The following is an 18,054-nucleotide window of genomic DNA, read 5'->3' as shown; positions in this document are numbered from 1 at the left end:
AACTAAAGAGAAATGAGATAGTAATAAAAAGTAATTAAATAAACAAAAAGATAAAGTTGACTAGACAAGACATTAGAGGAAAAATAAAATAGAAAAAAAAAGAATTGGAAAAAGGGACTGGGCTTTTATTTTTTTTTATAATAAAAAGCGATTGAGATTGAGTTAATGAAGATGTTTAAGGATAGATTGGCTCAATAATTTTTTAAAGACTATTAAATTTATTTGTTTTAAATGTTAATAAAAATTATTATTATTATTAGCGATAATTCTGAAACGGTACACTAGTACCGAAATATATCATTTTCATAGCTAAACCAAAACGATCTTTGGTATGATATTGACTCCCTTGATCTTGGGACTTGAGAGAAGTAAATGATATGTCATAAAAGTCAAAAAATGGGTGGGTGTTAATGGTTAGTAATGGCTGAGAGAAGTAACCAAAGTGGGGTGGGTCTTTTATTTATTTATTCATTATCTCTTTTCCTTTTTCGGTGGAGCTTAGAAAGTCATGTACCTGTATGTGCCTCTTTTAAAGTTTTAACCATATTTGTGAACAAATATAGTAAGTTTTCTTTAATATTTAAATGATATTTATTATATAAGTTGTGAAAAATTATTAACATTATAAAAATAAAATATATTCATCACTATTTATTTATATAATTTTAAAAATCATTAATTAAATTATTTATGACGTCACCGGTTTGACCATCGGTCAGACCAAAAAACCGATAACCAATCCCTTTTTCGGTTCTTTTACCGTACCGATTTTTAAAACTATGAGTGCCGCTATATCTAAGTAAATGCCGCTAAAACACATATATTGCGGCAATTCTATGTGCCGCCGCATTAGTGCACCGCTAAAGATTAAAACTACTGTGGCGGTCCAAAAAAATGCTGCAATAGATCCAATGTACAGCGGTGGTCCAAAAAAACACTGCAATATGTGACATATAGTAGCATTTTTTGCACCCGCCGCAAAAAAAAATAGTATGGACTTCTTGTAGTGTAAATCTGTTAAATATGACTTAATGTGATAATTGAGTAGTTGATACTTGATAAGTTTTTTTTCCCCTATTTTAAATATATATTTTTATTTTTTATATACTTTAAATTAATAAATTATCAAACCAACTATTGAACTAATGTCCCAATGGTTAAACGAATCTTTTGATAGACCAATCCTTGACAATTAAATATTTAGTACAATTTTGAAACTATGACTTCTCCTCCATGAATAGGTGAAGAGCGAGGCATCAGGCATGTACTCTATCTGCTTTACTTCCTCCTTTCCCTAAAACTTTCACAAAGCATTTAGGTTGTGGGAGGCTACATTATCCTTGATATCTAAATTCTTATGTCTAGAAATCTAGATACCTAGGAACGTAATTATTCTTATATAGGCTTAATTAGAAAGTTTATATGATTCCTAGGAATATGAGACTCTTATGTTTAGTTTATTATTGGGAATCTTATAGGAACAATTTATTCTTCTCGAAATATCTTTAGATTTGTAAACATAATATAAAGGGTTTTTCCTTTCAAATAAAAAATGTGAAACAAAATATAAACTATAAATCATGGCAATTACTAAAAAAATAGTCTAACATTTCTAATTGACATGTATAATAATGCAAAAATAATTATTTAAATTATTGTTCTTCATGGAAATTACAAAATCATGTCTTGTCAACAAAAATAATTTATTCTTTTAGTATATAACTCAATCCCAAATACAAGATATAAATATATATTTAAAAAAAAAAAACTAATTATTAACCACAATTTTTAAAATGAGTGTTGAATCCATAACAAGATGTTTGGTTCTAATTCTATTAGTTAAGAGATAAGGAGAAATGGGGTACAATTGTTCATTTAAAAAAAGGGTAACTTTTTCAAATATGAAAATGTGAATACCCCACTTGTTTTTTAGAGATTCCACTTTCCTACAAAAGTGAGATCGAGCGAAACAGTATCTAAATTTCCTATTGTGATTTGCAAGAAAACATGAGAATACTAGAGAGCTTCAACATTTCCAAGAATCTTAAAAGATTAACCCCATGTCAAACAAAAATTATTAGAAACTTCACGCCCTACTCTCAACTTCGAAAGAACCTTCTTAGGGGTCCTCCCCCTAGTCTTTTAACTCGAGAGTTTTTATTCCCCATTTGAGACAACAGCTCACTAACTAGCACTCGTAGCTTCTCATAGCCGTTTTTAATAACATCCATCTCAACTGTTACAAGTCAAGCAAGCATAGCCTTGAGGGAGCCTCCATAGCTCAACCTGGTTCAAGTTCTGCACGTGTGACAAGTCTGTAATATCCAAAATATCTCAAATGCAGTTTAGTTTAGTTTCGGTTAATCTTAGTGAATAATGACCAAGAAAACGAATTGAAACTTTAAAATGTTCACTATTTTAATTAGAACTTAGTAAAGTCCATGGTTCACTTTTAAACCACCTCTAAACTATAGAGAAATTATATAATTTATGCCCAAAAAGAAAAGGAAGAAAATAGCAACATAAACAACTAAAAAACCAAAAACATTGGTGCCTCTTTTGGTAAGTAAAACCATAGGTGCCAGTTTAAATGTTAAAGATATATTCAACAAAAACGCTTTACAGAAGATACAGAAGACCCAAATCAATCTTCAACGACAGCAAGAGAAGTAAATTAAGAGGTCAAGGTATCATTTCCATCCAGTGCTTTCATTTCTTATGGAAACGAACAAAAGAGCTTCATATCACCATAATTCTTCCCAAGTCTTGAACAGTTGAACTCCATGGCAAGGGACTAGTGAAATGGGCAAAATATCAGTAAATGAATTCATGAGCAGGACTATCTGCGTGCATGTCCATGGCAGAATCGTTGGAACTGAGACTGAGAGCACTAGAATCCCTGCTCTGGTTATTAATAATTGTGGGTTCATTATTCCTGGCTCCATTCCCCAAGGGAAGACCGCCACTTGGGCAATACCCTCCCCGAGTAATGTGATAATGCTGAAGACTCTGACGAACGGGGCTTGATAAAGCATTTGAGAACACTGAGTTCTTGGATTGCTGGTCACAGTGCTCGGAACGAATTCCTTGCCCAGCAGTTGTTGGGCAAGATGGGCCTGACGAGATTGGGAAACCAGAGTTCATGAAATTTGTTACAGGTTGAGAGTACTGATGTTGCACTGGAACTCTAGGGGACATTGATGGCTCCTCCCCACAGTAGTCCAGCTCATTCTGCACAGGGATTAGAGCAACTTCAATTTCAAATATGTGTAAGAAATACAAAACAGCTAATATAAAACTACACCTAGTGCAAAAGGCTCCCAGTATTGTGGAAGTTCCAAGTAACTGGTAGACAGTTTTAACCACACCCCTAACACCCCCCTTTCTCTTTTTTGCAGAGTTTTTATATAAATACCATTATAATTTTAAATTATGTCAGAGATTAATTTAGTGAAGGAAAACTATCAGTTGTTTCAATTTTGTATTTGAAATCTTAAAAACGTCTCAATGTTATCATTGATAAGTATAAAATCCATAAAAAATAAAAATAAAAATAAAAAACATTAAAGGGGCAAAACCATAATACATTCGCAGTATATAAAATCCAGAAAAGAAAAAGCCCAAACGAAAAGAAAAATAAAAATACGAGAGGTTAAAAACTCAAAACTCAAAAGTATCCAAGAAATAAAGAATGTCCAAAACGGAAAAAGCACCAAGAGTCAAAGTCCCATCACATAAAGTCTTCAAGAAGAAAAACTCCAACTTTGTCATGTGCGTCTCTTTCCCCTCAAAGCAATGAGCCCTTCTTTCTCTTCAAAAACACCACATTAAACAAAGAGGAACAACACTCCAAGTCTACCCATTGCTTCTCATTTTATTTATTTATTTATTTTTAATGAAGTAAACAACAAATCCTAATCATCGCACCTCCTTTCTTTCCAATGCCCTCTGCCATCCCCTTCCCTCCCCTTTTTCTCTTTCATCTAATAATCAACAAGAAGAAAAACTTCAACTTTGTCATGTGCATCTCTTTCCCTTCAAAGCAATGAGCCATTATTTCTTTTCAAAAACACCACATTAAGAACAATGTTCCAAGTCTACCCATTGCTTCTCATTTTCTTTTTTTTAAATGAAGTCAACAACAAATCCTAATCATAGCACCTCCTTTCTTTCCAATGCCCTATGCCATCCCCTTCCCTCCCCCTATTTCTCTTTCATTTAATAATCAACTTGTGGCATTAAAGTTTGGTGTGCCTCTCTGTGCTTCTACATGTTGAAGTCAGGCAGTGGTGGTGAATTGAGGGTGCAAAATGGCAGGTCAACCTAATTGAGGTGCAAATACACCAAATTATAGGGTACGTGGAGGAGCACAGTGGAGACATGAGAGACTAGTGGGGTTTGGGTGCTAATCACAAATTACAGCAGCGACTGGGTGGTCAGATAAGAGCAGTGTCAACTGATTGTCAGTCCAAAAAAAAAACAGATAAGAGATGTGCCGTGGGTGTGGGTGGAGGGTGGCATGACAGCCTAAGGGTACGGATGGAGGAGACTCAGTCTGGGTCTCTGACGAAAAGAGCGAGGTCAGATTGTTACAATAATATTTTGCAAAATGGTTCCTTTTCTGCCAATTAAGCTTTAGTCTTCTTTGACTGTGAAGACAAATTCTGTTAAATAAAGTTTTTCTACTGCACCAAACATCAAAAAATCCAAAGAGTATTCTCCAAGAAATATTTTATGCCAAAACAAATAGAACTTAATGAGCATTAGATATGCACAATCACACAGACATAGAAGCAGTATATGAAGAGCAAATGCCTATATGAATAAGGTGAAATCTTGACAATAATCTTTACAGCAAGAATACCCACCAGACAGATTGGATTAGAAAAGTTAAATCCCAAGCCTGATATCAACAGCGGCCTCTTAGTCAACTAAGTCAATCTTTATATTGTATCACTATTATTATTTTAAATTACTGATCAATGTCCATTCAGAGTGCATATATGTTTAATACAATGTCATTAGATTATAAAAGATCCTATCAAATTAGGTAAGGTCAATAGTTAAAAATACCTGAATGTAATTGAGAATATCAACTGTTGTAACTCTAGATCCTTCTTCTTGTTGTCTCCGGATCCATTGATATAGTTTTTCCTGAAAAACAAAACAACTAGGCTACATCAACTAAATGCCAGGGTCATTAATAAAGAATATTAAGATGACAGATGAAGACCGAAGGCCTAACTCAAAGATGACATGTAATATCACTAAAAGCTTCAGATCCTGTTGCCTACTTGCTGGTAAAAGAAATTTCAAAGAATGGAGGATTAAGCGCCAAAGGAAACATAAAAGAGTGCCCCCAGTGATCTATGAACTAATGGAAACTACTACTTTAAGCAAGTTATTTCTGATAAAGGCAAAACTGCCAAGGCTGGTTCCAATTGGTACATCTCCATAGATTTGTTAAGCCATTATAGCAAAGGGTTCGACAAAGAGTGGCATATGCAACGAACTGAGATGCAAAAAGGTATAATTTTTCTTCTTTATATATATATATATAAAGGTTACTATATAAATAAGTAGCATTCAACTTGCTAGAACAAATAGTAAAAGTAGCATTCAAGAACACTTAAGTGCACAAGCCTCTTGGAGCCCAGGCACAAAGCACAAGCAAAAGTCTAATTGAAGTGAAGCGCACATTTTTCAAGTATAATATATTATAACCTTTAATAAAAAGATACATAACATGTTGAGCCACATCAACAGCCAAAAAAAAAAAGATACATAATATATAATTAAAGAAGTTACCAAAGTAAAAATAGTAATATATTTTACCAATTAGCTAAAACGGATAGTACAATTGCACAGAGTTTGCAAGTTCAAATTTTAATTTAATTATTTCAATTTCATAAAATCTTTATATAGTAAATTTGAAAACAATTATTAAATAAAAATATGATAATAATTTAATCATAAAAAGTATAAACATAAAATTTTAAACAAGTTTCTTTTACTTTATAAAAATACATTGCCATAGTCATCGATACAGCATTTTTGCCATCATACCGGTATCCAATACATACCCGATACGGGAACAGGTACAACTGTCCCTGGAGAGTATCAAGCGAAAAAAAAATGATTTTTTTTTTTTTTAATTCTGATACGGCTCGAATACACATGGGATACATTTGAGATACGGCAAGATCGGACACCAAAAAAAGAGAAGAATTTGACACCTGGATGATTTTCAACCATCAATCGGCCCGGCTAGGTTAAAAGCCCTAATCTTATCTCACGTGATCAGTCCCTCTCTCTCTTTTCTACTCCCTCACTCTCATTCTCTGCTGCTAGCGCCTCCAAATTTGCCCAGACAAACCCATATCGCAACTCTTTCTCTCTCACCTTCGTGGATTGTCGACAATGCCAGAGCTCCTCCTCCTTGCCGGTAAGTCTCTCAAACTCTCACTCTCTCCCTCGCCTCTCGCCCAAGAAAGCACCGACGCAGCTATAGGGGTACTGCACCCACGTCCGACACGGCTAGATGCAGGGTGCGGTGGGCGACGCCACTACCCATGCGTCAGTATCGCGTCAGAATTTTCTTTTTTCTTTTTTTCATTTCTAGATATGTGCCGACTCAGCACCAACTCAGGCAGAATCAGATCGTATCAGCCAAAACAAGCTGATTCAAGCCAAAATTCAAGTAAATTTTTTAAAAAAAAAAAAAAAAGAGTGCAAAACGCATCGTTTGAACCTGAAGCATATCTTTAAACAAAAATGAGTGCAAACGCACCGTTTGCTCTCCGGTCTCTGCCTCCCTACCTCTCTGCTCTCTCGCTCACTCTCCGTCTTCCCTCTCTCACTCCCTAAGAACCCATGCCCACTCACTCAAGGTCTCAATCTTATGGGTTGTATTTAATTTATGATCATGTTTTAGTTATTATTTACTATTGCTCTTAAATTTGGTATATGTTTATATAATGTGAAAATGTATGCTTAGCAATATATAGAAAATATAAATAAAAATATTTTTAATATTTTTTTAATCGCCGTTCTCCGCTGCATCCACACTCTACTTTTTCAAAAAATTGCCGAGTCCCGCATCTGCACCTGCACCCGAATCCGAAAACACACATGTGCTTCATAGCTTTGGCCTTGCCTTTGCTCTGAATCGGAATCGCCGAATCACCATTTTTATTCTCTTTTCATTTTGCCTCTCATTTGGTTTTGTTGCTCAGTGGCTTGGGCTGGGCTTTTAGGCTTTGGTTTGTTTTGACTTGGTTTTGCCTCTGTTGTATATATTGTTGTTGGGTCTAATAAAATCATATAAATAAAATAGTAAATATAATATTGTCGGTTGGTTGGTTGGTTTTAGATATGTTTTCAAGCATTTTATTGTTATTGTTACTTAATTTTAAAACTTAAATAAACATAAATTATGTACAAAAATATTTAAATATACCTAAAAATAAATATTAATTAATAAATTAATTTCTGTATCCTGACATATCGTATCCTAGATTTTTCAAAAAATGTTGTATCTCCATACCCATATCGTACCAATACCCGTCCCCTTATTGGTGCATCATAGCATAGTAGCTATGATAAAAAAATGAAGTATATGGTTCAATCAAAATATGTCTAGAAGGCAAAGACTAGAAGGCACAAGAATAATAAATCATCCTTATTCATGTCTTTTTATATGTTAAAAAAAATTGTTCAAGTAATATAGCACCTCAAGAATAGTGTTTGTATAATAAATCAATGTCCTTGTCATTTCCTTCCAGATCAAGCATTTAATTGTAATATTTATATTTATTTTAGCAAACAATTAAAATAATTTAAAAGTGATAAGCGATCCTAGGTATGCTTTTTTGCTTCAGCAAAAAGCTCCAAAAAAAGTGTCCTGAGACGCACTTCTTAAGATTCACTTCAACAAAGTGAAGATTGGGGCTTTAAGTGTGCTTTTGATAACACCACCAAAAGGCCATCCCGTTTTATCCAATACAAACTCCATAAGCACAAAACTGAAGGAATATCCATTTGTACCTAATTCTAACTCTATATGGTCAAGGAGGTTTTCTATAGGAAAGCACAGATATGGCTAAATTGTTGTTGTACCCATGCCAGATGCGTATGCAACATGGCGTGTGGCTGGGACACGGATGCACGCGTGTTCCAGACATTTTTTTCCTTTTTTAATTTAAAAATATGGTCACCTAAAGAAAAACCCCAACCCATCGCAAATCTTCATCTTCTTCGTTTTCACGGATCTTCTTAGATTTTCTTCTTCTCATTTTCACAGATCTTCTTCTTCTTCTTCGTCATTGTGGACGCAGATCTTCTTTTACTTATTCTTCTTTGCCTCTAGTCCTTTATCTTCCTTTTGTTCTTTTTTGACTTTTTCGTTGAACTTGTTTGGTTTCTTCACTTGTTTACCACTTATCTATTCCTTTTAGTTTTGTGGCTGGCTTGGGCACGTGACAAAGTCCTCCTCCAACCCAATTTGATATATGAATCTCACCCACACAAACACACATAACTTGTGCCTTTTATTTCATTACCATATTATTGTTTTAATGTTTTAACTTGTTCCCTTTTTTTTTTCAATTTTATATTCTTATTTCTAAACATCATTTAACAGTTATATATTCACTTTATCATCCATTATTGCTCTTAAATTAATATAAATTTAACATCATATAAAAAAAATACTTAACAATATATAAAAAATATATATATATATATTTAATAATTAATTAATATACATATCCTAGCCATAACGCAAAAATTGCTGTGTCATCAGGTGCTTCCTAGGTTTTCTAGTTTATGTTTAACACCAAACATTAGAATAACATCAAGAAGAAACCAACTTTGGCCACCTTCTATGTGGTCCTCGTAAGAGAATTCACATCCTAGTGTCTAAAAAAATAGCCATTTTACCATCTAAAAGCATACTGTATCTATTTTACAACACCATTTTACAACTTACACTACATCACATTTCTTATTTTTCACATCACAACCAATATTATTCATTTATTTATTCTTTCTTCTCTCTCTTCCTCTATTTTTTTTTTTCTCTTCCTCTGCGTGTCTCTCTCTGCTACTAGCAACCGGTCTCTTCCTCTCCGTCTCTCTCTGTGCTACCCGGCAACCAAACCCATACCAAAAGCAACAAGCAATCCCAGACCCAAAATCAACCCAACAAAATTCCAACAAACCCATACCAAAATCACCCAAAACCAACCAAAACATCATAACAAACCCAAAACCATATCAAACCAAAACCACCGAACCCAGCACCGCCCGCAACCACCTACAATCGAAACTCAGCCACCACCGAAACGCCCAAATTAAACATGCACCGAAACACCCAACCAAACAACTACCAACCACCCAACCAAATAACTATCTACCACCAAAACACCCAACCAACACATCCCCTGAAACATCAAACTGCCGCCACCACCACCATTGGAACAAAGAACTGAAACACCAAAAACCAACCACCAACCATTCCACCGAAACCCAGATCGTAAATCGCAACCACCAACCCAACTACCATCGAAACTCAGCCAGCCACCTCCACTAAAACCCAAATCGCAACCCACCGACACAAAATCTCAACCCACTGACCCACTACTGCTCCACAGCCCCGCCAATCCACCGCCACAAAATCACAAGAGAGAAAAGAGAGTCGAATAGAGAAGAGAAAAGAGAGTCGTAAAGTGAGATAAGAGATAAGAGAGAAAAGAGAGTCAGAGAGTGAGTGGGAGTGTGGGGAATAGAAGAGAGAGAGAGAGGGAATAAATAATATTATTTTCATTTTATATACATGCTACAGTAATTCCTATATATACAAATTTGCTGATTCTAGTTGCTAAGGCCCTGTTTGGTAGCTTAGTTCTAACACACATTTTCACATTTTAAACAATATTACACACATTTCTACACACTTTTTCACCCACACGTATATCAAAAACACCCAAACAACATTACTCAAACTTCTCTACCAAACGGGCCCTAATATTTTTTAGCAATAGCCACTTGGGTAAACCAAGTTTGGGCATGTGTGAATCTAAAATAGCAATTTGGGGGGTCGTACACCCCAATGATAATGCTCTGATACAACAATAAACAGTTTGGGGTGGGGCAAATTTCAATTTTGAGGTGTACTTTGTTCTTTGATATGTGAAAATTCAATTTCAACCTCATTACTCATCTTCCCCCAATAACATGCTTAACACCCCTTAAGACAGCCAATTGCTTGACCCCTAAAAGCACATATATGTACAGGATATAGATAATATGAACATATATGGGAATCCTACATGTCCACATGTGACAAAACACAATATTTTAATTATATTTCTCTAAGTTCCAACTTGATAAATGCAAGCATCCCTGTGTTGGAAAAGAAAAGGAGGCACCAGCATGAAAAACTCACATCAAAAGCATCAAACTTCCAAAAACAAAGTCAGTTTTACTTTGTGACACATATTCAAACATGTCTAGAGTATCTAACAAGTAACAGATTTAAGTTTCCAAGAAAAGAAATTTACCTGCAAATGTTTTAGAGATGTTTATATGTATCCAGTATAAATAAATTTCCTTGCAGAAGTATCCTAGCAACTTGGTTTGATCCTAAACCTAAAGTGGTCCCAATCAACTTGGTTTCCTCCTAGTGTTTCCAATGGAGACATCCAAGGTTCAAATCTCCCTACCCCAACTATTGAATTTAAAAATAAAAAAGATTGTTGGATAAGGCAGTAAATGATGGCCACATGTCAAGTTTTAGTGTGGAAAATCCGATGGGGAGTACTATGATGGTATCTCATGACTCATCTTCTCTTTGCAAATCATACCTTGATTTTCTGCAATGCTGATCTTGATCAGCTACATCGGACTGGTGCTTATTTGGTTTGAGGCGATATTGGGTCTGAAAATAAACCTAGGCAAGTCAAAACTAGTGCCTGTGGGAGCGGTTCCTACTATTGAGGAGCTGGTGGATGTTTTAGGTTGCGAGCGGCAGGTTTGCTTCCAATGAAATATCTAGGTCTTCCTTTGGGTGCTAAATTCAAGAGGAGAAGATGATACATAACCCTATTTTAGAGGTGGTGGAAAGGAGGCTAGCAGGATGGAAACATATATACTTATCTAAGGGAATTAGAGTCACTTTAATTAAAATTACTCTATCTTATTTGCTGACCTATTTTCTCTCTTTATTTCCCATTATGCTGATATGGCTAACCAAATTGAACCACTTCAGCAAAATATCTTATGGAGTGGTTTGGGGGATGATTCAAAATTTCATCCAGTCAACTAGACTCAAATATGTGCTCCTCTTTTGGCAGGTGATTTGGCTATTACGAATTTGAGGCGTTTTAATGAGGCCTTGCTAGGAAAGTGATTATACAACTTTGGGATTGGGAGGGATGCACTTTGGATGAAAGTGACAAAGGTGAAATATGGATGTGAGTGGGAGGTTGGTGTTCCAATTCAGCTCCTCGTCCTTATGGAGTAAGTTTTTGGAAGAATATTACACAGGGTTAGCCCATTTTGTCGTGTTATATTTACTTTGAGATCGGAGATGGGTCTAAGGTGAAGTTTTAGTTTGAGATCGAAGATGGGTCTAAGGTGAAGTTTTGGCAGGATCGGTGATGTTGGTAGAGTTGTCTTGCAATGTGCTTTCCAGAGTTATTCACGATTAGCAGTGAGAAAGAAGCATGTGTGGCTGATCTTTTGCTTTGGATTTGTGGTCATTGGTGGTATGTTTGTTTAGAGTTTCTTGGGTGATGCCAAAGTCTGTGGTTGACTTATCAGCTGGTTGGCAAGGTCTTTTTTGGGTGTCATAGAAATGGTTATATATGGATGGCTACCTTGCATTGCTTGATGTGGTGTCTTTGGAGGGAGAAGAATAACTAGTGCTTTAGAAGATAAAGATAGAACTTTGTCTGATCTAAAATTATTTTTCTTTAGAACTCTGTTGGATTGGTTGGGTATTACATAGTCAATCTCAATGTTTGATTAGTGATTTGATAGATTTATGCGATTTCGCGATTGATTGTATAGTCTCTAGTCGTATACTCCCTCAATACTTGGGTGGCTCTATTTTTTTTATATTAATAAAACTTTATTACTTAAAAATAAATAAATATATAAATATATATATATATATATTATAAAGGAAAATGGGCCAAAAGCCACACAAACACACATATAAAACAAGACACTATAGAGCCTATACACATTGATGGGAGCAAAAATAGCCAGCCTCACGGAGATGGAATGATGATTGATGAGATGGACTGATGATTGATGACATGGACCTCACATTGGTTGAAGCACAAGCAGAGTGGAGTGTGGAGCTGCATATATGACTGGGTGGCTGGTTCCCAGCATAGAGAACCAGCAAAAGAAGTTGGTGGTGACCACAATACCAGAGGGGAATGGTATCTCCCATGGCAACATGCCTTATTATGCATCAACAATGGAGGATGCAAGTTGTAATCTAGGTATGGAAATTGACAAATTGACACGAAGGGAGGCACCACAGGCTTAGAAATAGTTCCCTACAAAGACCCAACGAAAGTACCACCCTTAGCAAGTTATACTCAAACAGAAACCCAAGGGGCAGAGGATAATAACAACTCAGACATGTCAGAGTAGGTAATGCGCATATAAAGGCACTTTAGCAAATTGTTGGGAGTTTCATTTTAAGGCTTTGCAGAACAAGTCTTACATTTGTTCATAAAGATTAAACAATGCATATAAAGGCACTTTAGCAAATTCTTGGGAGTTTCATTTGAAGGCTTTGAAGAACAAGTTTTGCATTTGTTCGTAAAGAGTAAACAATGCATATAAAGGCACTTCAGCAAATTCTTAGGAGTTTCATTTGCAGGCTTTGAAGAACAAGTTTTGCATTTGTTCGTAAAGATTAAACAATACAACAAAATGCAAACTATAGCAAGACAAAGCCCAAGAGGTAAGTCGAAGCTATGCGGGAAGAGGAATTTGGTTTGCACTATTAACTATGACACAAATAAAAGTGAGGGTAGAGGTGTATCAGGAAGGGTCAGGGAGCTATAATTACAATCATCATGCAGTTAAAAACCTATTATGCAATGTTCAGGGATTGAACGATAGCCAAAAATGGAAAAAAAATTAAAAACTTTTCTTAGAGGTTGGAATGCAAACAGTGTGTCTCCAAGAAACTAAAATGCAGCCAATCTACAAGTATTGTTAGAAGTATTTGGGAGAACACGTTTGCACTTTGGGCTCTCCAAGAAACTAAAATGCATTCAATCTACAAGTATTATTAGAAGTATTTGGGGTAACACGTTTGCACGTTGGGCTCATTTAGAGCACCAGCTTGAGGAGTAGGATATAGATGGTGATAAGGCACTAACATTTTGTATATTTTTGATCTAATAGGGTTGCACTAATTTAAATTTTTTTTCCTTTCAATGGATTTTATTGCTTATAGATATAAGCAATAAAATCCATTGGATTTGACCATAACATTTTTGTGAAAGATTCAGTCCTGCCATGTAAATATATAATCTGGTGCCATTTGCCAATTGAGATATAACATAACTTCTACTCCGAAGCTTGAGCCATGGCTAAAGTGTCTTCAATATATATATATATATATATATATATATATATATATATATATATATATATATATATATATATATATATATATATATATATATATATTCCTTTTTCTTTTCTTTTTTTATGAGGAACCCCCTCAAGGTATAGGCTAGTGGGACCACCCTTGAGGGCCAAACCCCGGATGCTTACACACCCCCATTGAGCAAGCATATGGTAAATCACGAAATGCCTCAACTAGGAGTCGAACCAAAGACTTCTGGGTTTACAGTTAGTTCAGGCACTCTCCCTTACCACTGAGACTCCCTGAGTGAGGGCAGTGTCTTTAATATTTGTATAGCAACGAAAGGAGAAGTAATGCCCTAAATCATAGCTTACTCCTATAAAGTCCTTAAGTTAACTTCCTCTATCAATCAACACCCTCCATATAGCAACGTGCGCTTATTTTTCTAATAGATACAATAGAATTTCAACCAATATATATATATATATATATATATATATATATATATTCTTTTTCTTTTTTATGAAGAACCCCCTCAAGGTATAGGCTAGTGGGACCACCCTTGAGGGCCAAACCCCGGATGCTTACACGCCCCCACTGAGCAGGCATATAGTAAATCGCAAAATACCTCAACTAGGAGTCAAGCCAAAGACTTCTGGGTTTACAATTAGTTCAGGCACTCTCCCTTACCACTGAGACTCCCTAAGTGAGGGTAGTGTTTTTAATATTTGTATTGCAACGAAAGGAGAAGTAATGCCCTAAATCATAGCTTACTCCTATAAAGTCCTTAAGTTAACTTCCTCTATCAATCAACATCCTCCATATAGCAACTTGAGCTTTTTTTTTCTAATAGATACAATAGAATTTCAACCTATAGTATCTACTCCATGATTATTACTCTGTATCATCAAGCCAAGACATCAATTGACTTTTGGTGTATGCAAAATTTAAACCCTAGATCTCTTATTCAACGATTAAGAAACTTTACTAGTTGATTAGACTAAACCCCGCTTGTGCTTTTTCTTTAAGTTAAATTATAAAACCAAATTCTTTGAACAACTTCCAAGATATCTTGCACTTTTATCATTTATGCAAGCAAAATCCAAGTCATTTAACAAGTATATTTCTTTATAAGTATAAATTTTTTTTTAAAGTAAATAATTAGTGTAGAAGGGGGAGATGGGGTTCAAACCCCGGACATTGGTCTCCACAAAGGGTGCCAATACCACTGAGCTATCACTCAAACCCCAAGATTTTTCCTTTTAGAGTTTCACTTTTATTTCATCAACAACAAAGCTTTAGTCCCAAATTTTGAGGTCACTATAGATCCTCAAGGACCAGCCAAGATCAGCCACATGTATTTAGTATCCGTAGTGGATCCATTCATAATAGAGTGACTGAATTTTACATTGGCTGTTGAAGAGATTGCTATCAAAGAGATCAACTAAAAAATTAGATGAATCCCCACTCCCCCATTTAAAAAAAAAAAATTTAAAAAATACATTGTACAAAATTCAAATAACGTGCAAAAAAGTAAACTTAATTTCAATAAAAAATCTCCCCATGTCCTCAATAGTGTGACAATTCTACTCCTTCCAAATTACCCACATAACACAATCAGGAGTCGTGAACCATATTGCACTATCAAATATGTAGCACGGATATGGACATGATACATGGTACGGTGACACGGCATTTCTTGAAAAACTAGGATACAACAGTTAATTAATATTTATTTTTGAGTATATATATTTTATATTTGGACATAATTTATATTTATTTTGATATATAATGTTCAATAACCAAAAAAAAATTCAAATAATAATATTCATATGCAGGCCAAAAATCAAAAAAAGGGTCACAAACTAAGACCCATTGAATATCAAATAAAATTATTATTTTATAGTCATATACTAACTACAAGAAAAAACAAAAAATAAGTAATAAGTAATAACCAAAACAAACACTGACCCACCCAATAAATATAATAATACATTAACTAAAAGACAACAAACAAAGTAAACAATACACATTAGAAAAAGCAAAATTTAAAACAAAGAGTGAATTGAAGAGTCTGTAAGTGTAGTTGACAAAGAGTCTCAGTCCTTCATTGATCAATGGATGATCAATGAAGGACTGAGACTGAGATAGTGAGAAGTTGCCGATCTGTGGCTAAGCCGTTAAGCAGCGGTGATGTACCACAGTACCAGATCCAGACCAAGAAACAGAGAAGAGGAGAACTATAGAAGTGAGAACGACAGGGTTAGAGTTGATTTTGAGGAAGATCACTACATGACCTCAACTGGGGTGTGATTTTCTTTTTCTTTTTTTCCCCTGTTTTTGGCCTGTCCGTGTCACAGATGTGTCCCAACCATGTCAGCAGCGTATGAGCGTATCCGAATTTAATAAATGATTTTCCCCTGCTGGGTACATACTTGACACGTTTGTGTCCGTGTTAGAAACGTATCCGACTCAGGCACATTGGCAATTTCGCCATTCCCGTGCTTCCCAGGTATTAATATGCCTCTTATACAACCCTTTCCAACAAGAGAAGACCTCTATAATTAACTCACCATGTACAGCATCACCCAATGCACCCCAAAAGCAAAGAAAACAAATGCCCACGAATCATGCACAATCTGGTAATGAAGCAAAAGGCAAAAGAAATCCTTATACATGCAACACCAGTATACCAATACCATATTCCTCTGAATATGGTTATCTATGGTCAAAATCTTATCCAACCCTACTATCCAAACAAAGAAAGTCCCTTTCTTGGGTACTTTGCCACTCCAAACACACTTCCACAGGAAATTTTAAATTCTGATAGCGAGGCCCATCCTCCCCTCTAGAGAACAACAAAGAAAGCAAAGATGAACACAAATTTTCTTAGCAAAGATGAACAAAATGCAGCCTTTCTCCCTTGAATTGCTAAATCATGTAGCTGCATTGCTAGCTAAACCTTTGGGAAAGTCGAAAATTAATCCTTAGCTTAAACGTACTTAAACTAAACCTCGTTCTTTCCCCAAATTTTACATCTAGTATTTAGCAATTACTTAAATTTTTTTATATTAATTAAGCATATTTCACTTTGCAATCAGAGAGTCTTCTAAAACTAAACGTGCACACTTCAAATGCTAGAAATTCCTACCAAGTTGCATTAAAAAAATCATGCTTGCTGACATTTTCGAGGTCAACACTATATAATTATCCAGTGTTTGAAGTTTCCTACCTCCATAAAGCAAGATAGCTACTGATTGTTGCTCAATCAATCACACACCATTCCTACACCACAAGTATCCATCCCATCCTCCGAATAAAAAATAGTATTTTTGACCCCAAAAAAAAAAAAAAAAAATTGGAGCTTTTCTTATTCTAACTTCCAACAATCTTAATTAACACTAACTATAACCAAACAAAAGAACTTAGAAAACATAATTCAACTCTATATAATCACAACACTACCTCCAAACAACAGAGCAACATGTTCAATTGATGAATGTAATGCAATCTAATGAACAATCAAACTAAAAACGAGATAATCAAATTTTTTAAAAAACAAAAAAAACAAAATTATTATATGGGTTTTAGTTTTTCTCCAAAAAATTTATATAAAATAAAAAATAAAAAATAAAAATAAAAAGAAGAAGCAGAAGAGAAAGAGTGATAATACGCACAAGGCCTTGTCGTTCACCGGCTTGGAAAGAGAGTTTCTGGTGGTTCATGGCCTGGGTATAGAGTTGGGAGAGAGAGTTAGCTGCGCTGCAAAAAGACGCGTACATGGTCCGATCCACCTCGTCCAGGCTCGTCGCTGCGGACTTCCTCTTCTTAGCCATAGCTCAGCTTTATATTATTTTGGCGATCGGAGGAGAGAGTGGGTATTGTTTTTACGTTTGTGCTTGTGATAATTAGAAGAAGAGGGAGTTGCCAAGCCAATGTGGAAGAAGAAGGTGGGGGGGCCTTTTGTACTTCTTATGTAGAGTTGAGTTTCAGAAGGAAGAGGAGGGGACACATGACAGCTATCGTGGCGTGGCTATACAAGCCCACTTGCACTAATTGCTTGCTTGCTTCCCTACCAAATTTTATGTATTGGACTTGGATTTTGTTTACTACTTTTTTTTCTTTTCTTTTTTTTATAGCTTAAATAAGCCCAACCCAAAATTTTATAGATGCAGGCTCCCCTTTTTTTTTTTTTTTTAATTAATTCTTGGGTCTCTGCATAAGATTCTCAATCCCCTTGATAATACATTGCCACCATCGAGTCCACACGTCCCAAAATGGTTAACCTCCTTTTAATTTTGTTTCCAACTCAAAATCCTTGCATTTTAGCTATTGTAGATTTTGTACCATAGATGACTTACGCCCCTAATTCCCCCACTGACAACATTCAAGGGACCCATTACCAAGAAGAACTGATCGAGTAAGATGCAAGA

At 35.3% G+C, this 18,054-nt stretch overlaps 1 protein-coding gene across 1 annotated transcript; it reads right to left on the bottom strand.

Moving 5' to 3' along the window:
- Positions 1–2,531: 2,531 nt before the first annotated feature.
- LOC142638383 (uncharacterized) lies at positions 2,532–17,675 on the bottom strand. The gene is made up of 3 exons (XM_075812419.1): positions 17,299–17,675; positions 5,074–5,154; positions 2,532–3,231 (listed from the first exon to the last, which is right to left on the bottom strand). The coding sequence occupies exons 1-3, from the start codon at positions 17,455–17,457 to the stop codon at positions 2,815–2,817; spliced, it is 657 nt and encodes a 218-aa protein (XP_075668534.1). The 5' UTR covers positions 17,458–17,675; the 3' UTR covers positions 2,532–2,814.
- Positions 17,676–18,054: the final 379 nt, after the last annotated feature.

The sequence above is a fragment of the Castanea sativa genome, chromosome 1 (genome assembly GCF_040712315.1).
Source record: "Castanea sativa cultivar Marrone di Chiusa Pesio chromosome 1, ASM4071231v1".
NCBI lineage: Eukaryota > Viridiplantae > Streptophyta > Magnoliopsida > Fagales > Fagaceae > Castanea > Castanea sativa.
This window is presented reverse-complemented; position numbering and strand designations above follow the sequence as displayed.